Source organism: Juglans microcarpa x Juglans regia, chromosome 8D (assembly GCF_004785595.1).
Source record: "Juglans microcarpa x Juglans regia isolate MS1-56 chromosome 8D, Jm3101_v1.0, whole genome shotgun sequence".
NCBI classification, from domain to species: domain Eukaryota; kingdom Viridiplantae; phylum Streptophyta; class Magnoliopsida; order Fagales; family Juglandaceae; genus Juglans; species Juglans microcarpa x Juglans regia.
This window is the reverse complement of record NC_054608.1, coordinates 1,836,959-1,863,039: the sequence shown is the minus strand read 5'-3', so window position 1 is coordinate 1,863,039 and position 26,081 is coordinate 1,836,959. Positions and strand designations below refer to the sequence as shown.

The 26,081-nt window shown below is 34.2% G+C and overlaps 3 protein-coding genes across 3 annotated transcripts; all 3 read left to right on the top strand.

Moving 5' to 3' along the window:
- The first annotated feature begins 7,447 nt into the window (after positions 1-7,447).
- LOC121242034 (thioredoxin Y1, chloroplastic-like) lies at positions 7,448-11,709 on the top strand. Its single transcript, XM_041139917.1, has 5 exons — positions 7,448-7,808; positions 10,051-10,139; positions 10,484-10,661; positions 11,181-11,251; positions 11,411-11,709. The coding sequence occupies exons 1-4, from the start codon at positions 7,638-7,640 to the stop codon at positions 11,244-11,246; spliced, it is 504 nt and encodes a 167-aa protein (XP_040995851.1). The 5' UTR covers positions 7,448-7,637; the 3' UTR covers positions 11,247-11,251; positions 11,411-11,709.
- Positions 11,710-21,492: 9,783 nt separating this feature from the next.
- LOC121242033 (abscisic stress-ripening protein 5-like) lies at positions 21,493-22,817 on the top strand. Its single transcript, XM_041139916.1, has 2 exons — positions 21,493-22,194; positions 22,503-22,817. The coding sequence occupies exons 1-2, from the start codon at positions 21,700-21,702 to the stop codon at positions 22,686-22,688; spliced, it is 681 nt and encodes a 226-aa protein (XP_040995850.1). The 5' UTR covers positions 21,493-21,699; the 3' UTR covers positions 22,689-22,817.
- A 2,047-nt stretch (positions 22,818-24,864) lies between these two features.
- Positions 24,865-25,851, top strand: LOC121242036 (abscisic stress-ripening protein 1-like). Its single transcript, XM_041139918.1, has 2 exons — positions 24,865-25,093; positions 25,396-25,851. The coding sequence occupies exons 1-2, from the start codon at positions 24,941-24,943 to the stop codon at positions 25,576-25,578; spliced, it is 336 nt and encodes a 111-aa protein (XP_040995852.1). The 5' UTR covers positions 24,865-24,940; the 3' UTR covers positions 25,579-25,851.
- Positions 25,852-26,081: the final 230 nt, after the last annotated feature.

Below are 26,081 nucleotides of genomic sequence, written 5' to 3'. Positions count from 1 at the left end.
GGGGGTTGCCATTCAAAGACATGGCTGCTTTCTTGCTGTTGTTCCTTGATGATTGCCATAAAACAATTGAAAATTTTATGGAGACTATTCTTTTGACATGTATAGATTTTTAACTGTTGTATGAATGCTTTTTCAAAAGTTCAAAGAGGGATTTGGCCCCTGTTTTGTCGACCAATATTCAGCAGTTAATTGCTATATATGCTTGCAGAAAATGCTAAAAGACTGGTAAACATCCCAATTTGATTGCATTCCGTGGATGTTACTTTGCTGAAGTACTGGTCTTCTGTCATCTGTGGATTGTTTTTAAGGTTCATCTCTTGGTGATCGATCCTTCCCCAATACAAAAGATCTTTCAAGCTAATAAATTTATTTATTTTGTACTTTTCAGTAAGTAAATTATAAAGGCATCTCTAGAGGACTAACCTTCCTTGTGTCACCTATAGATCTACTGATATTCATCGGACCACAAAGAGCTATTAACATATAAGATTTATTCCTTATTCATCTCAATCAATCTCGTTTTCTCATTTTCATAATGAGATATATCATATATCTAATAATTTTTAAATATAAGGGTAATATTTCGATTTTGAGAAATTCTAAATAGAAGCCTTACACCACATACCTCCACCTAATCAACAAGTGATTTATCATTTTTGTCATTTTATTTTAATTTTTAAATACGTGTGTTTAAATAGAAGAGTAAAAATGAAATATATATAAATAAATAAATATATATATATAGAAAGTTTACAGGTAAAGTGTTAATAATGAAATCTAGAAGATGATTTGTTCCAGCTCCACGATGAGTTCTCCCCATCTCCCTGGTGAGTTGAATCCTTCCTGAATGGAGTCTTCTGAATTTATCCACTTTGAAATCCAACCAACTCTCTCTTCAATCATTAACTCCCTCTTTTTCTAGCATTAACTCCCCGCCCACAAACCATTAAATCTTTGTTCCCTCTGTACTTTCAACTCTATTTTTAGGATATCATGAATCCTTCTCTTTTCCTTTAGGAAAGCATGGCTGGGTCGTCAACTGAGAGTGCTATCCCAGTAAACTGGAATGATCTTAATCTTGAGTCTGAAACAGACGTAGAATCGCAGTTATCATCGCATGTCCTTATTGGCAGGGTAATATCATCTCGCCCTCTCAGTAAGCATGCCCTTCATGCAACCATTAAATGGGCATGGAGTTTCTCGACAGGGCTTAACATAGAAGACTTGGATGTCAACATGTTTCTGTTTACTTTTTCAAATGAGGATGAAAAGCAAAGGGTTTTGGACCAAAGGCCATGGAACGTTAAAGGATTCCATATGGTCATCTGCAGTTGGCCACCTGGTTTAAGGCTCCTCGAAGTTAATACAAAAATGTCTGCATTTTGGGTGCAGATTCATGGGCTTCCTCTGGAGTTCATGATTGACGTAAATCGCTTCCAAGCTTGGAAATTTCATACAAGTTGAGAAAGCTGCAGGCCCAGGTATACTTTTCTGACGATACATGCGCATACAAGTCGAAATAAATGTAGAAAAACCACTGCCTGAAGGTTTCCCACTGATCCGCAAACGTAAGCCAGCTACATGGATTAGTTTTAAGTATGGGCGATTATCGGAGTTCTGCTACTGCTGTGGATGTTTAGGTCATCTTCAATAAGTATGTCCATCTCTTCAAATCAAAACTGAAGTATCAAACCATGGGCCATGGATGCGAACAGAAACACAAGCCAGTAAAAGGACCACTTATTATGATTCTCATTCATTCCCTTTAGACCTAAAACATATTGACGCTCAACTGCAAGAGGACCTCTCCTCTTCAAATGAAATAAGGAATTTTTCTCCGTTGGTGTCAAGTAAAGGAAAGGAAGTGAAATACCAGCAGCAAGACCAGTGCAAGATAAATTCTCAGGTGGTCTCAACAGTAATTATCCAGTTATTCATGGAAGCTTGGCATGCAAGGGTTTAGACGAGATGAAAGAAGGGACAGGTGGCAACGTTTCAACTAAGGAGACAAAGCTGACAGGATCACTCGATGAAAGTACATCTGCTCATTTTCTACCGTCATCCTTCGAGAAGTTAATACCAAATGTAGAGAAAATCTCGACCGTAGAGTTTTGTCCATCTGAATTGACGACACCCTCTTCATTTACAAGCAGCCAAGATTCTTTAATACACATCAGTTCAAACAATAGTGAGGCTTTGTCTGAATACTACAAAAACCAAGAGGCAAATAAAAGACTTTTTCAGCAAATACTGGCCCAATTTGAGAATCTGCAGAGCCCAAATGCTAGTCACTCAGTGTCACTTCTAGTAAGCCCATTAGAGAAGTCAGTTTTGGTAATCAGGCCAAACACGAATGAAATCCAGCTCAAAAGCTCAATGTCTGTAAGCAAATCGTCTAGCCCATCTACTCTTTACAATGTCATAACAGCTAGCCCACCCCAACTGATCAATAATCTATCAGATACCTATTCTTCTCTCAAGATGACAGGCCCTTCTCATGAAAGTCTTTCTCCCATGAAGCACCTATCAAGCCCAACTCAACAATCCAAGTCAGTTGAATATTCATCCCCATTCACCTCAGGGAGCCAAGCAAACACATTTTCTCTTTCCCATAATTTACCCTTTGCTGAAAATGTCCAAACCCTAACCTCCCTTCATCAAGCTTCGGTTAAATCAGGAAAGACTCCACTCAGTTTTGATTTTATTCCTATGAGAGATAGGGGGAACTTTGTGATAGGAGAGGAATACCAACATTCTTCTCAAGCAGAAGGTGCACTAGCTCTTGAAATTCCAACAAAATCAATCAAAACGAAAAGGAATGACGTGGTCCGCAGGAGGTCAAAGAGAATCAAGTTTACACTATACAAAAAATCTGAGATCACAACTGGTAATGAAACTCGTACCCAGTTTTTCAACTCTCTTACTTTTGATGATGAGGTTGTTGTGGCAGAGTGGATATTGCCACTAGGGAAGAAATGAAAATTATTTCATGGAATTGCAAGGATCTGGCTTGACCTCGTGCAATCAGAAGCTTAAGGGCCATAATCAGGAATCATAAACCTGATTTAGTCTTCTTGATGGAGACAATTTTGGTTAATTCGAATATGTCTAGTATTGTACATAGGCTAGGGTTTTCTACTGTAAATTTTGTGTATGCTCCTTCCAATGATAATTGGGAGGGCCTTTTGGTACTTTGGATGAATGGACTAGAGGTGGAACCTGTAAGTATTCACTGTAATATAATCACTATATTTGTGTATTCGGATCCTGTGCACACCCCTTGGTTGCTTAATTTTGTTTATTGCCCTGCACAAAACAGTAAAAAAGAAAATTTTTGAAACAACTTAATGCTGAGTGGAACTGATTTTAAGGGACCAAGACTTATTATAAGGGACTTCAACTCTATCTGTAGCTAGAATGAAAAATTTGGTGGTCAACCCTATGCTAGTTCCTCTTATTCGAATGGTCTGAGCTTGTACATGAACAGAAATGGAATGATTGACCTAGGTTATCATGGGTCCAAATACACTTGGACCAATAATAGGCATGGAATGGGTCAAATTAGAGAGATCCTTAATAGAGGTGTAGCAAATCAACCTTGGATGGAATTGTTTCCAAACTCATCCCTTCAGCATCTACCCATAAGTGCTTCTGATCATTCACCCATTGTGCTTGACACTATGGGAAGAAGAAAACATAGTCCTAGCTTTAAGTTTAAAGAATTTTGGATTAGAGATCAGACTAGTCAAATGGTAGTTCAAAATGCCTAGAATAGTTAATTCTTTGGTAACCCGAGCTACATCCTCCAAAGAAAACTCAAAGTGGTTCAGAGAGACTTAAATTATTGGAATAGGTCACATTATGGGCACATTCAATCTTCCATCAGAGACACCACCAGAGCTCTCTCGGATATTCAAGCTAATGACCCTAACCATGCTTCTATGATCATGGAGGCTGACCTAAAAGCCAATCTGAATGAATTGTTAAGGAGAGAAGAAATACTTTGGAGACAAAAATTTAGAGTCCAATGGTTAACCACAACAGACTTGAATACTAAATTCTTCCATCTTTCTACCATTATGAGGAGACATCATAATTCCATTGATAGTCTCAAATTAGGTTAGATTTGGACTAAGGACCAACATGTCATCCAGAACTCTTTCTTGGACCATTTTAAAATGGTCTACACAACTTCTAATCCAAGTATAAGTTCAGAATTAGAGTCCCTATTTCCTGAGAAGGTTACTGATCAAGAAAATATCATGCTTTGTGAAATTCCTTCCGAGGTAGAGATTCTTCATATTCTTAGGCAAACCCCTCCAGAAAAGCCCCTAAGCCAGATGGTTTCACTAGCCTCTTCTATAAGCATTATTGGGATATTGTCAAAAATGATTTCATTAAAGCGGTTCAGAATTTGTTCCATAGTGGTAATCTTCTCAAAGAGTTAAATCATACCCACATTGCTTTAATTCCAAAGACTAATAATCCTAATACTGTTCATTAGTTTAGACATATTAGTCTTTTTAATGTTTACTACAAAGTGATTGCAAAAATTCTGGCGAATAGATTAAAGAAAATCCTCCCAAAAATCATCTATCTTTACCAAACAGTTTTTGTCCATAGTAGAACTATTCAGGAGAACATTATTATGGCCCAAGAACTTTTCCATTTCTTGAAAAGAAAAAAAAGGAAAGAATAGTATCATAGGGATTAACATTGCGATTAAGATTGATATGGAAAATGCGTTTGATTTCATGGAATGGGGGTTTATTTTGAGGATTATGGATAATCTGAGTTTTAGTGAAAAATGAGTTAACTGGATTAAAGAATGTATCACTACGATCTCTTATTCTATCATTATTAATGGTACTCCAAGAGGTTTTATTTAGCCTAGTAGAGGGTTGAGACAGGGTGATCCCTTTTCGTCATTCCTTTTTTATTATGGGTATAGAAGTTCTTACTAGGCTCATTACTCGTGAGGAAAATTTGGGAAACATTCATGGGATTTCCATTAGTCAAAATAATCTCCCATCTCTCATCTTCTCTTTGTCGATGATCTTATTCTTTTTGGAAAGGCCAATAGTACCACTGCAAATAGTTTTAACAATTGCTTGTAGAAGTATTCCTCATGGTCAGGACAAAAAGTTCATGCTAGGAAGTCCTCTATAAAGTTCAGTGAAAACACTTTGCCTAGAAAAAAAAAAAAAAAAGAGTCAAGGAAGTTTTCGACTTAAAGAATGCTTCTCCTACAATTAAGTACTTAGGCCTTCCTCTGTCTTTCAATGGCTCAAAGAAAATCTGTTTTCCTGAAATTCAACAAAAAATCTCCCAAAAATTGGTGGGTTGGAAAGCAAAACTTCTTTCTCAAGCAAGACGCACTACTCTTATAAGAACGGTTGCTAGTTCAATGCGAAGCTATATCATGTCCTCTATCTTGATTCCAAAAAGTGTTGCTAGTAATATTGACCGAACTTTCATGAAATTTTGGTGGGGTTTTCCGGAAGAAAAATCTCACAATCTAACACTCAAATCTTGGAATTCCATTTGTAAACCAAAGTCTATGGGTAGATTGGGTGTTAGACTAGTCTCTGATTTTAATCAAGTTTTCCTTTCAAAAATTGGATGGCAGATGATCATCAATGTTAATGCCATTTGGAGTAGAGTTCTTGCAAGGAAGTATTTGAAAAGGACTTCCTTTTTAAATACCAATAAAAAATCTATTGATTCATGGATATGGAAATGAATTATTAAGCAAAAATATTTTCTAAAGAAGGGATTATGCTTTCAGATCAACAATGGAGTGAAAACTCGAGTATGGAATCATCATTGGATTCCTAACAATCCAAACTTCACTCCAATTCAAAAAGACATAAATATTCCAAAAGACCCCTTCTTAGAGTTTTAGAATTAATGATGGAAGAACTTAGGAGATGGAATATCATCCTTCTTCAAGCGCTCTTCAATCAAAGTTCAGTGAATGAGATAGAAAAAATCCCCTTTGCTCAACAAGGCTTCCATACTCTCATTGATAAACATGTCTGGACTAATTACAATTCTGGTTTGTTTAGTGTTAAGTCAGCCTATGCTGCCATTAGTTTATCTCATGACCAGAATAGGATGGATAATAGCATCACTCACGCTGACATGTGGAAAAATCTTTGGAAACTCAAGATTTAAGATAGGCTTAAATTCCTCTGTTGGAAAATTCTTAATAATATCATTTTAACTCGGTCTCGCATTAAGAATTTTGTGAATCTTGAAAGCATAGACTGTCCTTTTTGTAATACTGGTGAAGAAACTCATTCTCATCTTTTCTTAAATTGCAGCTTCACTAGAATTTTGTGGCTTCACTCCCCTTGGCCATTAAATATTTCCTCTTGTGCTCAAAAGGACACTAGCTTGTGGATTAACTACATCCTTGACCCATCTAGAACTTTAGGAATTCCTCCAGAGGAAGAACATCATTTCCAAATTTTTACAGTTGTGGCTATGGATAGTATGTGGTTCTTTATAAATAAAATCCTTCATGAAGATTTCAAACTTGACTTATTTGCTTTTATATATTCCACTAAAAAGATTTTCAAAGATCATTGTCATGCTGAGGCAATTTACATATTAATTCTAGCAAACAATGAGAAAGTTTGCCAAAGGATCACTGTCTAGTCACTTTTGATGTTGCGGTCAGACAAAATGGAAGCATTGCGGCAACTGTATGCTGGATAACATCAGGATCCATTCTTTTTGTTATTACAAAGCATATCAGCAGTCAAAATTCAAATCATGGGGAAGCAACAACAATGCTTATGGGAGTGAAAGAAGCCAAAGAAAGAAAGATTGGGAGAATTGTGATTGTAGGAGACTCTCAATACCCTCCAAATAGTAAAGAATTCTACTTATATTCCTGACTGGAAAGTGCAACCACTAATACATAATATCAGGCTTGTGCTAAAAGGTTTTGAGAAATGGGAACTCAAGAAAATATATGGAGATAAAAATCGATGCACGTATTCAATTGCACACTGGGCTGCCTCCAAAAATATATTTAGAAATATTCCACTTATTGCAATTCCATCTTCTTTACTAAATTTTCATAATAAGAAAGACTCACCTTTTATGTTGTAATTTGGCTTGGCTGCTTAATGCAGCGGACTTTCTTTTATAATACTAGATGCTTTTTCCGGAAAAGAAAATGAAATCCAGAAAAGCTCCAAATAATATTTTATCATTAAAAGAAATTTTGGATAAAAAAAAGGAAAAGAAAAAAAAGAAAGTAGAATTCAAAGCTTCCAAAGGCGCGTGGGATAAATAGTCTCCAGGATGACAGGAGACAAGGAGGTAAAGTAGAACCTATGGTCACCAAATCTAATCTTCTTCGCCGACACGTGAGTGGAACTGTGAAAGTCAAAGCTTCGGTTTATCCGTCCGTCCGATCTGAATACTAAATGTTGCCCCAGCCATCCAACGGCCACCAACTGACCTCTAATGCTCATTGCTTTCACCTCGCTCTTGGATGAAGCATACCTGATTTGTTTGTTTCTCGGATTTCAGTTTCCTCTCAAACAGATATTTTCCATTCCTTTCGAGTCGGATAATCCGAACAGTAGACCAAGTTTCTCTCTTTTGCAGCTCTGCTTCTAATGGCGGTTTCAATTTCAACGTCGACGATTCCTTCGTTGAATTCGGGGTGCTCTAATCGTTTGGCCGCTCCGTCTTCTTCGTCGTCTTCTCTGCAATTCCCTCTACGGGTTCCGCAAGTTCGAATCGGAACCACGGGGGTGTGCTCTCCTTCACGCCCTCGAGTCCTTTTGGTAAGGGTTTCGAATTTCATGGACCTTGCTCTGTTTGTTTGCCTAGAAAATTGGGAAGAATAAAAGAAAGTTTTGTTTTGTTTTGTTTTTCTTTTTTATTTGCTTTTAAATTCCTGATCTTTTAAACTTATTTGGCTGCAAATTTGTATTTTTTTACCGTTATAATATTATTCTCGAGCTTAATATCCTCAGATTTTGCTACGAAAATATGTCACATTGGCTGCTCTATCGATGGAACATCGTAATGGTATAGAGAATCACCTATTTATTATTGTCATCATATAGTAGACCATACGCAATAGAAGAAACTAAGTTATGCTCCGAGGTCCTTAAAGAGTCATTTAGGATTGTTTCCGTGGTTTTAAGAAACGCAAGCCAAATAACTGCACTAGTTCAAGATGATGTCTTCGGAAACAAAAAGAGCAATGTATGGCTGTATTTGGAAAGAGGAGAGTAGACTGATACATCAGCGAGTTTCTTTCGCGAGGGAAACAAATGAGCCATAACAGGTTGCTACTTTGTGATTGGAGATGTTATATCCAGGGGTGGAACTAGGATTTGGTGGGCGATTGGCAAAGCGTGTGGTATGTGTCAGCATAAGTAATATGTATTTATAAAAAAAAAAAAAAATATCATACATCTCAAAATTGTATATGAAAAATATCTCTATAAATTATCTTATAAGATAATTTTCCTCAGGATTTCCTTAGTTTGCTAAAGAACTTTACAAAAAGAAATGAAACTGAAATGTCATCTTATGATTTTCCCTTCAAACTGAAATGTCATCTTAGAATAACCCAGATGAGAAAAAAAATAAAAAATCATGTAACCATGTAAGCTAAAAAAAAATAGAAAAATTTATATGATATCATTAATATGAAACTAAACAATCCGTACAGTGCACACCAAAAGTAAATAAAGAGATAGATCAAATATTTTACCGTTTCTACTTTTTGTGTCTATGGTGTTGGGGTAGACTTTCGAATTATGTGGATTTTGTTCTTGCTTTGCTTCCTCTCAATCTCAAGTCTGAAAAAAGAATTGTTTCTGCTCTCTCTCAAATCCGTTCGGCCTGGTAAAAGGAATGGCATTTGGCTAGGTACATGGCATAGAGAGGTAGTCAAGTATGCTTTTTAGGATGACATGTCAATGCTACTTTCTCAGGTTGTGTCAGTGCCACTCTCAAATTTGTTTGGCTGTGTCAGTGCTACCCTCTCAGGCTCAAATGGGGAAAGCTGAAAGCACATCATGTCATGTGTGTTTGAGTGTAACAGTGAGTTAGATTTTTAGTACGTCAAGACTATTATTATGTTAATGAATTTGAGAATATTTGGCTGATAAACAGTGTGTTTGCCTTAAATATTTTAAGAATATTTAAACTTAAATTGTAATTATACAGTATATAAGATTAATTTTTAAAACTTTACCCCCCCCCTCCCCCAAAAAAAATCTACAACACAGTTCCGCCCCTGGTTATATCTGTATTTTAAGTGACGGGATATACCAATAATCTTGAGCTTTCTGTCTGGCAACTAGATCTTCATTGAATTATAATCTACATTTCCTTATTAATTCTCAATTTTCGGTTTGTAGGGAGCTCTGATTAACTTCTCTAAATCACATAGCCATAGGGTAGGGGGATCATTCAAGTGGTAATCAGTGGTCAAAAGTCAGGAATTAGGAGTTCTTTCGATGTTTCATGACGTGAGTTCTGGTATGAAGTGGATGGCGGTATTCTCTGTCTATGTTTCCTGTTCTTTATGTGTATTACACCTAGAAAGGTTTCTGAAAAGATATTTAACTTTTGATTTGAACGCCCATTGGAAATTCGTGCTTTTAGTACAATTCTTTATCACCTGACCTAAATGGAATTCATATTTGTATGTAAGCTATGGCATATCCGTTATTTGGTGTCCCCTCTGATATGTTATAAGTGAAGGTTCTATTGAGGATGATGCCCTTTAGGTTTCCCTCTCTCTCTCTCTCTCTCTCTCTCTCTCTATTCTAATTCTTATTTCTTGTTAATTAAAAGAGTTCACCTTTGTCTTTATACCTTTCAAAGAAATTTTATAAATATCAGTAAATTGGATGCAACAAAGCGGTTATCGAATTTGACTGTATTGTGGCTATCTGGAGCTAAAAATTGGCTTTTCTTAAATATTTCTGTGCTATGAACTTCTAAGTTTGAACTACTCTTCTGATGTAACAGTCAATATGTATGTCCTTTGAACTTTTCCTGTAGGTCAAAGCCGCTAAGCAAACATTCTCCTCCTTTGACGATTTGCTGGCTAATACTGACAAACCTGTATTGGTTGACTTCTATGCTACCTGGTGCGTTATCCATGTTTTTGCATATTTTTCCCTTCTTTTGCTTGTCGAATTTTGGAGAAATGCACATAGGCTGAGATGGTTTCTGGACATCATGTTAATCCGTCTTATCACCTGAAGTGATGAAGTGGAAAAATGTTAACTTATTTCAGAAACTTTGTAGAATTTGGTTGCCTTGTGAATAAATCGTTATTTCAAATGAATGTGGTAATTTTTCACCCAATAGGCTACTGAGTGGGGTGAAGATCTAACTTCATGAATTCTTTATTTTGAGTAACCTTTAGGCTAGCAGCCGGAGGATATGAAATTAAAACTGAAGAATGAGTAACCCAATCTCTGGTTTCCAGGTGTGGTCCCTGTCAATTCATGGCTCCTGTCCTCAGTGAAGTCAGTGCTCGGTTGAAAGATAAGATCCAAGTGGTGAAAATAGACACCGAGAAGTACCCTAGCATCGCTGATAAGTACAGAATAGAAGCATTGCCTACTTTCATCATGTTTAAGGACGGAGAACCTTATGATCGCTTTGTAAGTTGAATTTTCATCTGTCTTGCTCTCATATCAAAGTTGAACTTTGAACATCGTTTGGATGTTTGTTTTTTGACTTATGAAAGTGCATTGAAGTCTCATCTTACACTTCTTCAAGGCTCGATAGATCACACTGATGCCTGAGACTGTGTTACCTTCAGTTACATGATTTGTCTAATTATTTACACTCTTTAATCTGGGTCAAAATATGACAGTGACTAGTTTCATTTTGAAATATTTTTGTGCAAGTGTGTAATTCCTTTTAATGGTCCGATCTGGAAAAATTGAGGTCTGCTGCTTAGTAACCGTTTCATTCCCTTGTTCAATGTTAAGTTCTTGAGAAATTCCAATGTTTAGTACAAGTCATTGGTATAAAATAAATAGCACCATATAACTCAAACACTGTCATTCTACAAACACCCCCCCCCCCCCCCCCCCCCCCCCCTGGCGCGCCGGGGTGCCAGGGCTATAAGTGGTATTATGCTTTTGATCTAAGTGTATTGGTTTAATCATTTTCAGGAGGGTGCTTTGACTGCAGATCAGCTCATCCAACGAATCGAAAACTCTCTGAAAGTTAAGCAATAGATAAGGTAAGCCTCTTATTTTCCTCTTTTATGAAGTTTTCCTTATATCTAGCTTGAATTCGAAGTGACACTACGCAATTATATTTTCTTTTTGTCTTGCTTTTCTTCCGTCTTCTTTCTGTCGCACAGACCCCCGCCTATCTTATTTTCTGTTCACTGTATCAGTTCAGCAGCGAAATCAAGCTTTTAGATTCGAAAACTGGATTTCGTAGATGAAGATTGCACAGGAGATTGCTCTTATCTTTCTTTCAGCGTTGCCTTCACTTTTTCTTTTTTTATAAACTGGTGTTGTACCAAAAAAAAAAAAAAATGGTTTCTTTCTGCCATGTTACCTTGGATTATGTTAATAAGCGAAGCCAAACAAACTTTGGTGACAGATTGCTTGGACTTTTGTAGATCTGCACAAAAATTGTCTCCATTGAAATTTTGACCAGGAAAAAACCAGAACTTCCTTTTTGATGGCAGTGAACATTTTATGTATCTCACATTCATGTTATAGTTTACTTGGGACTCTCATCTCATCTAGTCATGCAGTCTTAGGCCTCATTTGTTTTTGTAGATGAGATGAAATAAAATAAAAATTAAAAGTTGAATAAAATATATTAGAATATATTTTTTTAATATTATTTTTATTTTGAAATTTGAAAAAATTGAATTGTTTATCTTATTTTGTATAAGAATTTAAAAAAAATTATAATAATTAAATTTGAATGATTATGAAAACAAACAGCACATGCCTAGTAAAGACGGGCTTCATTCTGTTCAATGCATTGGATTGGGCTTGTTTCTTCTTTCAAGCTGCCAACCCAGCTTAGAGCCTAACTAATTCAAAATATCACTCCTGACTTTGGAGTTCAAGGGGTGATAGAAGCAACCCTTCCTTCATATGTTAGTTCCTCCATGAACTAAGTCTAAGACCTTTGTTCATTATATGATATGGCCAAGACGTTGCAATGAGTTTAATTTATTACCATATATAATCTATTAAAAAATCAGTTAACTATGATAGATATATATATATATATATATATGTATATATGACGGTAAACTACTCTTGATTTTCCCTTTAGAGTAAATATTATGATCACTTGGTTTTTCCTTTATAATTACACCTTATAATTACTTTGGTGTATAATAAAGTTTAAAACAATTATTGTAATATTTTTATAGGAATTACTCCTTAGCATTTCGAGAAATTTAAGGGAGAAATGACCATTTTGGTGAAGTTTGGATAGTGAGTTGAGATGAAATGAGATGAAAGTTGAATAAAATATTATTAGAATATTATTTTTATTTTGAAATTTGAAAATTTTGAATTGTTTATTATATTTTGTGCAGAAATTTTAAAAACATTATAATAATTAGATTAGATGAGATGAGATGAGTTGAAAAAAGTTGAAAGATTCTCTCAATCCAAACAATACCTTTGTGTTTGAATAGGTATAGATACATGAGTTAGTCTATATACAGTCCCCAAATGGGGACTACTCATGCGAGCTCATACAATTATATTTAAAAAAATTAAAAATTACAATAATATCATTTTTAAAATGATATTTTTTCTCCTTTTACTTTTACTCATTAATGAAACTGTACACATAATCTCCCACTCAAGATTGTAAATAGAATTTATCGACATACATTAGGGGTGGGCAGCGAGAGCTACCCTTTCCCCCGACCGCTCCGCCCCCATGAGGCGGGGCGGATTACTTCGTCCGCCTATGTAGGGTGCAGGGCGACCCCGCCCGCATATGGGCCTTCAAGCGGAGGCGGGGGCGAGGGTGGGGGCAGGATGGAGTGGAACTTCGCCCCGCTTCGTTTATAATATATATTAATTACATATATTATATGTAATACGTATTATATAAAAAGAAATACCCAGGCACAAAACGACGTCGTGCTTGGGTATTTCTTTTAATACCCCTGGCCATAATCAAAACGATAGCGTTTTGATTATGGGTTAATACCCAATTGAAGAGCCCCCCAACCTCTGTTTCTCTTCTTCCTCGCAATGCATCTTCTCCTCTCTCTCTCTCTCTCTCTCTCTCTCTCTCTGTGCGATTCTCGAGTCGTCATTTGCCTCACCAATGACCAATTACCATCGTTATCTCGAGTCGCCGTAGCTGTCGCAGATTTCCATCGCCATCTCAACCTCAGCGCTGGACAAATGTAAGTAGGGCTCAATGGCTCACTCCCGAATCTCTTCGTCAATCGCCCCATATTTTTTTTTTTTTAATTTGTGGATGGAGATTGGAGGATGGGATTAAAGGAGAATGAGATTGTGAATTGTAGAAGATTTGATTGTGCATGTGGTTTTGTGAATTACTTGATTGTGCTCAATGAATATGCTGTGAAATTGTAAATCATTGAATTGTAATTTGTTGTGGAGATTGGTGGGGTGGGAGGCAGACGGTTGGAGGTCCACCCTGCACCCTCGTCAACAGACGGGGTACCCCGTCTTCGCTACCCAGGGGGTAGAGCTCGGAGAAAAATTCCAACCCCCGCCCATACAGGGGCGGGAGGCGGGATAAGGGTGATCCCGCCCCGTAAAAGGCAGGTAGCACCCCCTAACCTACATACATGACAATTTGAAACCCAACCTGTTCAATAAGTCCATCGCGGTCACAATCCTACGTTCCGACGTGGTCCAATAGTCATCTGCCAGGGTGGCAAGACAAGAGACTTCAATGTCTGACGAGTAGATTACAAAAAAAACAGTAAAGACGAGTAGGTTGCGTCAAAGGCCAATGAAAGCTGCTGAAGTTGCCAGCGGTGTAGCCACGTGGTTAAAGATCAAGTGGCCCCCAGCCCCATCCGTGAATCTCTCCTTTGTTTGAAGAGTGAAGCTACCAGCCGGTCGGGTGAGTTCACCATTTTTACACCAGCCACTATGAATTTGCCACGTAAGCATTGCAGCAATCACAAATTTATACCCGCATGCAGTAGATTACACTTTTATATTTGATTTCCGATATCTTTCCCCCATCGCTTTCTCTCTCTCTAAAATATGCTCTCTCTCTTCAAGCACATACTGTCTCTCTGCCTCTCCCCTTTTCTTTCTCCTCTCCCCTCTTTATTTCCCTTTCTCTGCAACTCCCAAGCTCCCTCTTCTCTATCACGTTTTTTCCTTTCACGATTGCAAACACAAGTTTAAATCTTTTCAGAATAACCATAACCAACCCAACATTAATTTTTTTTTAAAAGTAAATTCCCGACATTACAATTTTAATTAATACCTATCAAGTTCCATGTACAAGATCTGGTCTATAATTACAAGTTACGAGAGCATTAACCACATTTTGGTTGCCAAAAAAGTACGAGAAACGACAAAACCATTTTTACATGACAAGCAGCACACTCCAGTGGATTTGAAAATTTTAATCCCAAAAATTTCTTCGAAAGCCAAAAGAATAACATATGGTAATCAAAGGGAGAGAAATCACCTCCAAGAGTATTGTGGATTCGGGGCCTTGAACCAGAAGAGAAAGCGAATGTTGAGCTTTTAGTGGATTCATAGAGAGAGAGGGGCTTGCAGGCAACGGAAATGGGGTAGGGAGAGAGAATAGATCCAAAAGTGTAATCCAGTGAACGTGAGTGTAAAGTATAGTTTGCTAAATCTCTTACGTGGCAAATCCTTAATGGCTGGTGTAAAAATGACGAACTTAACCGACCGGTTGTGAGCTTTTTCCTTGTTTGAAGTATTAACGAAGCAAACGTGGCCACACGAACGTGATTGCAAATGGGACCCGTTCACACCATCCTGACTCATTCATTCAACTGTCGACATAGACATTTGTTTTCTAAAATTATTTTAAACAAAATTATAGACAAAATAGAGCCACAGAATAATATTTATTTTATTTATATTGATTTAAAATAAATATTTTTGATATCATTAAATATTAATAAATATTATACGATTCAATTATTAAAAATTATTTGGATTCGTATGCATCATATATCACAAAATAAAACAAAAATTTTTATGTACAGTCACTTTTACGTATTATTTATATATTTTATTTATGTGATTGACTGTATTATTTTTTTTAATATAAAATAATTCATATTTTGACCAGTCACATTAATAAAATATGAAAGAAATACATAAATATAATTTTATGTAACAAAATTCAAATAAGAGTGCGTATCTTTATGCATCATCACCAAAATTCACAACTCCATAGTCGAAGTTCGTCTTTTATGGCATGCTTGGAATCACAATGCAAATCTAGGTTTTAGCTTTTTTTTTTTTTAGAGTACTACCAAAGTCTAGATTTTCTAAAAATTTATTATTGGATTTTGAAAACACACTCTCTTGAATGATTTATTCGTTATTATTATATTATTAATTACTATTATATATAAATTGAATGGTATAATAATTTCCAATTCTTAAAATATAAAAATATCCAAGTGGAAGTATATATAGGTGACAGCTTTAACTATATATAACTCAACCAGTTTCTTATAAAAAAAAAAATAGAGTAGTTAATGATTTATACAAGTGTCAAATAATATATATATATATATATATATATATAAGAGGATTTAAGAAAAATAAATGCTATTCATTAATTCCTTTGCAATATTTCTTTGGTATTGCCTATTTTTCATTGATCTTTACAGTCATGTATGATTGATCGAGAGTGCAAAATGTGATCAACTTTTAATAAGCTATATATATATATATATATTATATGTCAATTTAATAAAATTTAATATAAGAAATACTCAACAATTTGAGGATGCAAAGTATATAATTATATAGTTTTCAAGATAGACTGTAGGAATTAAGGGAGTTGGGCTGGCCGTAAATGACAGGAAATATCTTGTAAAAAAATAAATAGACGAGATCTTTCTATTTTGAAAAATGCTTGATCAAATAAATTAGAGATCATCTTATAAAAAAAGTTTATAAACTAATATGGTTTGATATTTTATATTAGAATATAAAGTATTTTTTTATATATAAAGTAGATCTAACATATTACATATTATATATATATGTAAAATTATTTTAATAATCTTTTTTTATAAATCTAACACCTTTCGTATGTAATTTCATGTATTAATCCATATTATATATAAGATATATATATATATATATATATTGTGATAATTTTTTCTGTGGACATAAACGATCGATATATAGTCATGATCAGTAGGAAGGTGGTCATGTATCATCATGTGTCTGATGTTCACTCTCACTGATTCATCGTATATAGCTATCCATACCACGACGAGTGTTATGCGTGTGCGTGTAATGGCCTCAAAAATGTGGGAAATACAGACATGATGAGTTGGCATTAGTACGTACGTACATTCATGATCTAATGCAGCTAGCTAGGCCTTCATAAATATAATTAACGAGTCATCTCATTTGCATCGCAATCAAAACAAGCCAAATGAGATTGATTACACGATACGGCACAGCTACTTGCATTTAATTAATTTAATTTTTTAGAAGTTCTTTTATAATTTACTTTAAAAAAACATAGATAATGCTTCTAAAGAAAATGATAAATACTTTCATGAAATTATAAATGAGGATCATTGCTATAGCTAGTAATCACAAATAAATTATATAAAAGTAATCTCACAAACTGATATAGGTTCATCTGATCCGTCAAATCTACTTTACAATAAAAGTAACTTTATCAAGTCATGTCAATTTGTGTGATTACTTTTGTGTAATCCATTTACATATATCTAGAGTATTTCTCTTTTTTTTTTAAACATATTTTATGGTTAATTAAGATTATATATGTCACGTCCTGATCTATTTTTTCCATTTTAACCGTTGATTTTGGAGAGATGATACTATCTGTCAATTAAATGATACTAACTGTAATCACCAAAAGTTGAACCATATATAAATGAATCACTTTTGTAAAATGGGATTAATGTTGTAAAGTGTACAACATAGGGGAAATAGTTAATTATTCTATTCTCAAAGTCTCGGTATGTATAACACACTATTCATATTACTTAAATTGTGAGATTTAAATTTTAAAATTTAAATTTTAAATTAAATTATGTCATATAAATATTTTATTAGATGTGTTATTCACACCAACTTATAAATATAATTTGGTGTAAAATGGGATCATGAAATATGTTCCATGACATAAATATAAAAATAATTATATTCCAAATTTCCATGACATGTTGTAAAATGGGATCATGAGGTATATGACTCCCATAAACACCCTTAATGCATTTCATGTATATGAGTGATTAGATTATTGTATTAATGTTTATTTAATAGAAATTATTAATTATAATAGTATAAAATGCATGCAAATTGTGAATTTAAAGAATAAAAAGTAACTAATTAACTATGGCAATAAATCCAAAGAAAATGTGGTAAATTCAATAATCTATTACCTATTGGGACACAATCATAACTTTTTTCTTAACTCTTTCTGATCTCTTTGAGTCGATTCCAGATCTAATTCAATATCAAGCTGAACGAAATACAAGATTGTTTTTTTTATTAAACTATAATTATAAAGTGAAAATTATTATATAGTTTTTATTTTTTTATTTTTGGGTACTTTTTTTGGAGGTGTGTGTGGAGAAAGAGAGACCATAAGATATATATATATATATATTAATAGAAAATGATCAAGTTTGAGGCAAAGAAACAGTACACATGAGTATCGAGGGTGAATATACCCTTTGCCGACACAAAAACCAATTCAATTGGGGCCACTCCACCGGCCATCATCTATTACCCATGAGCAATGAAACAACTTCAGCCTTAATTTTCTTGGCCCCCCACCTTTTTTTTTTTTTTTTTTTTTCGGGAAAATGTCTGTTTGAATAGAAAGTCCTTGACGTTGAAGTGTCACATACACTAATAAATTATTGGGAGAAAAAGGTCATCAACCAGCTAGCTAGCTAGCAGTATAGTACTTTTAAAATATAAAAAAAATTAATATCCCGGGGCCCCCTAGCCTTATCCATTATTCAAACTCAATTTATTATTTATTTTAAATTAAATTTTATCCCAAAAATAAAAAAATAAATAAGAAAGAAAATGCCTAACAACTAGGTCCTTTTAATTAGTGAAAAGTCCGCGTATATCACGTTTGTGGAGTGAAGTTTGGAGATTTCTTTTCCTTAGTTTTTCTTTTTTAATTTATTTTTTTATAAATTAAATAAAATTGATAATACAAGTCCAATAAAACACTTGTAAGAATGCTATATATTACAAGTCTTTTGATTGAGCCGACATCCTCTTTTTGTTTGTGAGTAAAAATATATTATAAGGTACAAAATACAAAAAGGGGGACACCCCTTGAGGTTTAAGCCGACATCCGTTATTCCGCGTACATAGTAAACTATATATGGTCGGTATCCTCAATTTGAGAAAATACAATTATTTATAAAAAAATAAAAAGAAATAATATTTATAATTATAAAGAAAATACGAGACTTATGCATCCTAAACTGTATTTAGCATTATAAATATAATTATTAGTACTACAATATTTTTGGGAGCGGTGCTACTCTGCTGCTCAAGTAGCACTGCTCGATATTATCACTAGTTATAAAAATAATTTTTTTAATATATTTAAATATTTTTAAAAAATAAAAAAATACATTAATATATTTAAAATTACTTTTTTCATCATTCGATAAAAAAAATAAAAAAACCGAGCGATCAAATCAAATAATATAGTTTAGGCGGAGTAGTAGAGTTTTCCTATATTTTTGGAAGCGATGATCAGCGTCTATATGGTTTGCTTGGAAAAAAAATCGACATACGTTCGAGCCACGTAAGCGACATGTAGAGGGTTTTACTTTTTTTTTTGGCAGGGTTACTACATTGATCTGCCATAATCTATAATTCCAATTTATTTCAATTTGGACGGTTTTAATTTTTTTTTTATGATAATATATATATATATATAGAGAGAGAGAGAGAGAGAGAGAGAGTAGGTGTGGAAGGCAAGAAGATGGTGGATCATGAGGATGACATTTAACGAGCAATTACGAGCATTAATATATATATATATATATATATATATATATATATAAACTAGAGTACTAGTTTGCTAGGGCGTACATACATCAAAGTCGTATCTAACTTCATTCACGTGTAGCCCACATAATAATCTTCGTATCGTAACACAAATCATCTCATTTAATTATTACAATTTTTTTAAATTTTTATATAAGATATAATAAATAATTCATCTTTTTAAAATTTTTAAAACAAAAATTATATCAAAAAATTATATTATTTTTTTTAACTTTCATTTCATTTCATCTCATCTGTGTAATCAAACGAGAACTTTGTTTCATAAGAGATAGAGAGAGGCCGATTGTCATTGTCAACTTTCATGTGACTCATAAGATCATTAAATTGATTATGAAAAAAATCTATTTACATACTCGTTTAGTGACACATAAAATTAATACATATATTACTAATTATGAACAAACGTGCCGCATCAGCTTATAATAATATAAAACATGTCTTTCTAATTTTAAAAAAGTTGTTACAGATTTCACAGTAAGTGGTATATTATATATATATATATATATATATATATATATATATATATATGTGTGTGTGTTTTACACATTAATCTACAGACGGCTTATAGTTATAAGTAGTATATAAAGTACTGATCTATGTGTGTTTTAAGTTAAGAATGTGTACGTGCATGGTGTCAAATGCACTAATGATTCCTTAACATCATGGGGTTATTAACTCAAGCGAAAGTACTTATGTTCCATTTTAAAGGCCAGTAGATCATGATGATGTGAAACCTTCAACCCCATCAGCATGCAAGAGATCATCATGTAATCATAAGATGGGGAATATATATGTTAATCAGAATATAAAATTACATGAATAATCTTCGAACTCCAATATTTAGTTTACATGCATGTATATAAATATTAGATCTCATATATGTACTTCAACATCATCAATATATATATACATATACATATATAATATTTTCGCATGCAGATCAAATATAAGAAGATAAATGATATTTGTGGTTATGAAATGCGTAAGTATTGAGCAATTTCTTTAAAAAAGTGAGCAACGAAACTCACATGATAAAAAATTAATTTTTTAACCCCACTATACTAGCATTATTCATATAAGAATAGACGTTACTATGTCCACAGACCAATCGAAATCCTTTACTGATCAGTTAAAATCTTTTTTTTATTATTATTTTTTTTTACTTTTACTTTCACTATTTCACTAAGTACAAAAAAAAAAAAAAAAAAATTACAAAAAATTACGGTGGCCACCGGAAAAGCATGATTTGAATTCACTTTTATCAAGCATGCATGCATGTCGCGCGGTAACATGCAGATGAGATGTGTCTAGCCGGAAAATTTAATCAGAGCATTAGCCATGCATCAATCCTAGTGCCCTAAACTTGAAGTACTAGCAGCTAGGGTTAATCACACGGGGAAAGGACATTACAACATGAAGAGGACAGGCAAACAATCGCTTTATATATATACGAAAACTTATTTCAATTACACCACATATTATATATAATTTTTTATTTTTTATTTTTTTCTCTTATCAAACATATGGTATATAAATAATGAGTAGAAAAATTTAATTGCTTTAAAAAATAAAATAAAAAAATATGTGATGTGTAAAGATGATGAGTATTAAAACTATTTATACAAAACAACCATAGACAAGATCTTGTGCAGTACCATTTCCCACGTCTCTCGAACGATTTTCAGAAATTAATTAAGCAATTTTTTGTAGATAAACAAATGAATTAAGCAGTATATATTAATATTCATTTTATACCCAAAAAATTCAAGATAATTATCAAATAATATCTACTAAAAATAAAAATTGTACGATAATTATTTTTATGATTATATTTAATAATTAGTGTGAGATTTTTATGATCATGATCATAATTAGCAGTGCATAGCTAGCTAGCTCTTTGTATAAAATGAGATTATAAGTTAACTAGTGTTGGTGAAATAAGCTTTTACAAATTAAGATTATTGAGATATATATGGTCTTTAATTACTTAATGCATGTTGGTTTTTAATTCTAATTAAGAACCCTTTAATTATTAAAAGCAAATAATTAAAGATCGACCGAATTCCTTATAAACATGGAAAACAAAGCATGAGGGGGAGAGAGAGAGATTGAAAAAAATAAATTAAAAAAAAAAACATTATCTTAAAAATGGTGGACATAATAAAGAAGATGAGTGAACCCAACAGATCACATCCTGACCGTCCATACCAACATTATGCCACCCACGATGAAGAAAGAGCAACTCGATCTATGGCATTTGGCCACCATCCCCCTATAAATAGCAACCCCACATACAACCTCTCCCACCACCCATCAAACACCTCTTCAATCTCTTCCTCTACTTCACTTTCTGCACACTCGATTCGAAACATACACTCAAACACCACCGCCAGATATCCATATGGCTGAAGAGAAGCGCCACCACGGCCTCTTCCACCACCACAAGGATGATGAAGAGAAGCCCGTTGATAATGTCTACTCCGAGACTGGTAATTACTCCACTGATGGCCCTGGTGGCTATAACCGTCCTGAGACCACTGATTACTCCGGTTCTGACCGCCCCGGTGGGTACTCCGACACCACTGGTTACTCTGGTGATCGTCCTGGTGGCTTCAACGAGACCAATGCTTACTCTGGTGATCGCCCTGGTGGCTTCAAAGAGACCAATGCTTACTCCGGCGATCGCCCAGGTGGATACAGTGAGACCACTGCTTACACCGATTCTGATCGCCCGGGTGGGTACAAAGACACCACTGACTATCCCGATTCTGACCGCCCGGCTGGGTACAAGGACACCAACGAGGAAGACGTTGACTACGACAAGGAAAAGAAGCACCACAAGCATCTCGAGGAGCTTGGCGGGCTCGGTGCTGCCGCCGCTGGTGCTTATGCCTTGGTAAGTATATATTTAATTTTCTACTTCTGCTTTTACCATGCAGCATCTTGTTCTTTTTATAAAGTATGTTCTAGATATTTTGCTTATAGTATGGAGCCATATTGAAAATATATATGCACGACTCACCGGCCCGCAAACATCCATGGATCCAAACCTTTTACTTGTCATGGGTAGAAAGTTAAAAGAAGTTCTTTGTTTTGTTGGAAAACGTGAATATTTTTGAAGTTTTTACATCTAATTTGTTGTGGTTAAAGCTTGAGAATCTTGACCAACTAATTCTATTGGTTTTTGCTCTTTTTTTACATCAGTATGAGAAGCATGAGGCAAAGAAAGACCCAGAGAATGCACACAGGCATAAGATAGCAGAGGAGGTTGCAGCAGTGGCTGCAGTTGGATCTGGTGGATTTGCCTTCCATGAGCACCATGAGAAGAAGGAGGCTAAGGAAGAGGAGGAAGAGGCTCAAGGAAAGAAGCACCACCACCTTTTTGGTTAAAAAAAAGAAAAAGAAAGGCCGATCCTTGATCATGATCTGTTCCGAGTGTCTTCATGAACTATATATGCGTGTTTTTAATTATTTTGTCTTGCATTTAGATATATATGCCAACCAGTACTATCTATCTATTAAAAAAAAAACCTGTGAGCAACTACCCTAAATAATACCTGTGGGAGAGGGTGAGTCTGTGAATGCTTCCTTGGTTGGTATATGTACGTTTCCGTTTCCTTTACATGAATTATGTACTGTGGGTGTCATCTGTTTTTTTTTTTTTTTTTTTTTTTTTGTAAGTGGGTTTCATCTGCATGGTTTTCATATTATCTAATTAACGTTAATAATGACATGTTTATTATCTAAAGAACTTGTCTGATCTGTTATTAATTTCAATATTTTTTTTTTCCAGATCATGAACATGAAAATTGTGACAATATAAATGATATATATCTAATTTGTACGTTAGAAACCCCACTTTTTCTGGTCAGGGGTGAGAAGGCCCCTGGTCAAAAAAGTATACATGTAGAGCGACGGAGGATCTGATATACAAATGAAACTCAATTCAAGTATTAGACTCACGAAATTCTTGTTAAGAAAAATATAAATGATTAAATCTATATATTCCCATTAGCTAAACTTTCGAGACAAGTAAATATTTCACATAATATCAAAGTAGATCGGATGATCTTGAGTTCGAACTCTGACCCTATATTTTACTCAATTTAATTAAATATTCTATATGTTATGCCCACTCATTAAGGGGAGTGTTAAATCAAATATAAATGATAGGGGAGTGTTAAGACAAATAGAAATGGTTAAATCTATCTTTTCCTATCAAATTTATAAAATAAATGATGGGCGGAATGTTAAGACAAATGAAAAATGCTAGAGTCACGACATTTGGGTCCCGATAATTTTTTTTTACTTAATAATTAAGAAAGTACTTTTTAGTGATGTTGTGATTTTTTTTTTAAAAAAATATATTTAAGAATATAAAAAAAATGAATGAAAAAAAATTCTCGGGATGGGTCTCGTGCTAGCACTGCTCTAAGACAAATAAAAATGATTAAATCTATCTCTTCTCACCGAATTTATAAATTTTTTAGATAAGCTGATTTCACAATTCTAACTATATATGCGTATAACAATTAACCCCCTATCCGAGATAACTTACTTTCTTAATTAGAACACAAACAATTAAAGTTTCAAGAGATCAAAGTAATTGCACCAATATTGCGCGCTTCGATAAATAGGCCCCTATATATGATAGTTTCAAGAGATCAACGTTAGCACGTACGTGGCTTCATGTGTATCTTTCTCATTTAGGCTAGCTAGCTCCTCGATCTGGTAGTACTGCATGGAGATCGAGTGACTCATGTAGTAAAAGCTGGATGGATCGATCCTGCTATCGACTTGGATTAATATTATTGCATCATGATTACGCCTCTAGATCATGGTTCTTGGGTGTATACATCAAGAAAGTTGGGGGTTTAATTAGGAGATCATGTCGACTACTTACCTATAGAGTATAATTGGCTCGATTACTAGTTAAGTTTCCCTATCGTTATCATTGAGCCTAGCTGTATTTTAAGTCACTCAATTTTATGGTAGAGTCGGACGAATTATTGTGCTCTAAAATTAATTAGATATTGTGATTTCTTATATATGTGGAGTACTGTTATTCTAAGTCCTATACACCACACACTGTTTTACGTTGCATAATTTGAAAATTAAATTTTATTATTAAGTGATGTAGATTGTGTGTTGTACACACCGATTTGATAATAGAATAACTCTTTAGATATATCTTCTACTTTTAGAATTACTACAACTTTCTTTATCGGACATCATATTTTATTTCAATTTCTTTTAGGAAAAAAAATACATAAATATTTTATCTTGTCAAACTTAATTTGTAGGGCCACGGCTTTAAATTCGTCCTTGAATTAGTACATTATAATAGGTGAAGTGTGTGGTGTGTGTGTGTGTGTGTGTATATATATATATATATATATATATATATATATATATATCAGTGGAATTAAGTGCACACCCGAGAGCGTCGATTAGAACAATCATGCATGTATACGAGAGCCCACGAATTAGGCAGGAGCGTTTGGTCTTTTGCAATATTTGGTCATGACTACCTGCACCGATTATAAATAACCCCACAAAGCCATTTGAATTCTCACACAATTTTGGCATAATAATTCATCCTGTAATATATATATATTTTTTTTTTCTGAAGATCGATCGCCATGGCTGAGGAGCACCACCACCACCACCTCTTTCACCACGACAAAGATGGATCAGAACAAAAACCTGTTGATTATGAGAAGGAAGAGAAGCACCATAAGCATCTCGAGCACCTAGGCGAGCTTGGTGCTGCTGCTGCAGGAACTTATGCCTTGGTAACTCTAATCATGATCTATATATATATATATATATATATATATATATATATATATATATGCGCCTTTTAAGATTAAAATCATATCATTTTTACTTTGTGTTTTCTTAAGGTTTTCCTGTCAATCGATAGATCATCATAGTACTGTTTTCATCTGCCATCAATTTCAGATCACAGGCATGCAGCTAGCTAGCCTTCATATTTTACTTGTTCATATATATATATATATATATATATATATAGTTGTTTTGGCCTAGTCTTCTTAAAATTGTGTGCTTTTGTTTCAATATTGATTAAATCCAGCATGAGAAGCATGAGGCAAAGAAAGACCCAGAGCATGCGCACAAGCACAAGGTAGAGGAGGAGATTGCAGCAGCGGCCGCAGTAGGCGCAGGCGGCTATGTGTTCCATGAGCATCATGAGAAGAAAGAGGCAAAGGAAGAAGAAGAAGAGGCTCATGGAAAGAAGCACCACCATCTCTTCTAAGTGTGTCTTAATTAATTAAATATCTATGTCGGTTCTTGCGTGCGTCATGTTAATCGATCGATCCAGGCCAGAAAAAGAATATCTCAAATAATATTTCTGAGTGATCAGTATCTGAATATGATTGATCGATCTTCTGGGAAGGAATTAAATTAATGTCCTTTTTCTTTCTTGTTTCCTGAGAGGCAATCAGTTCATGATAATCTCTTGCTGTGTGAAATATAATGATCATGTCAATGTTCATAATAAATTAAATATATATGTTGTGTGATATAATTTGAGAAGTTGTAAAAGTACGTACTTACTATCATGAGGCGTCGATCTTCTTTCTCTAAGCTTCTGATCATCTGCAAAAGCCACAACAATTATGTGGAAAATTCAAAGATATATTATTACCTGTAGCCTTTAATTTAGCCATGAGATGCTACTTATTACTTGCAGGATAAGGCTACAGATCATTAAAATTTTATACATATTATTTTTTGGATTTGGTTATAAGTTTTTGT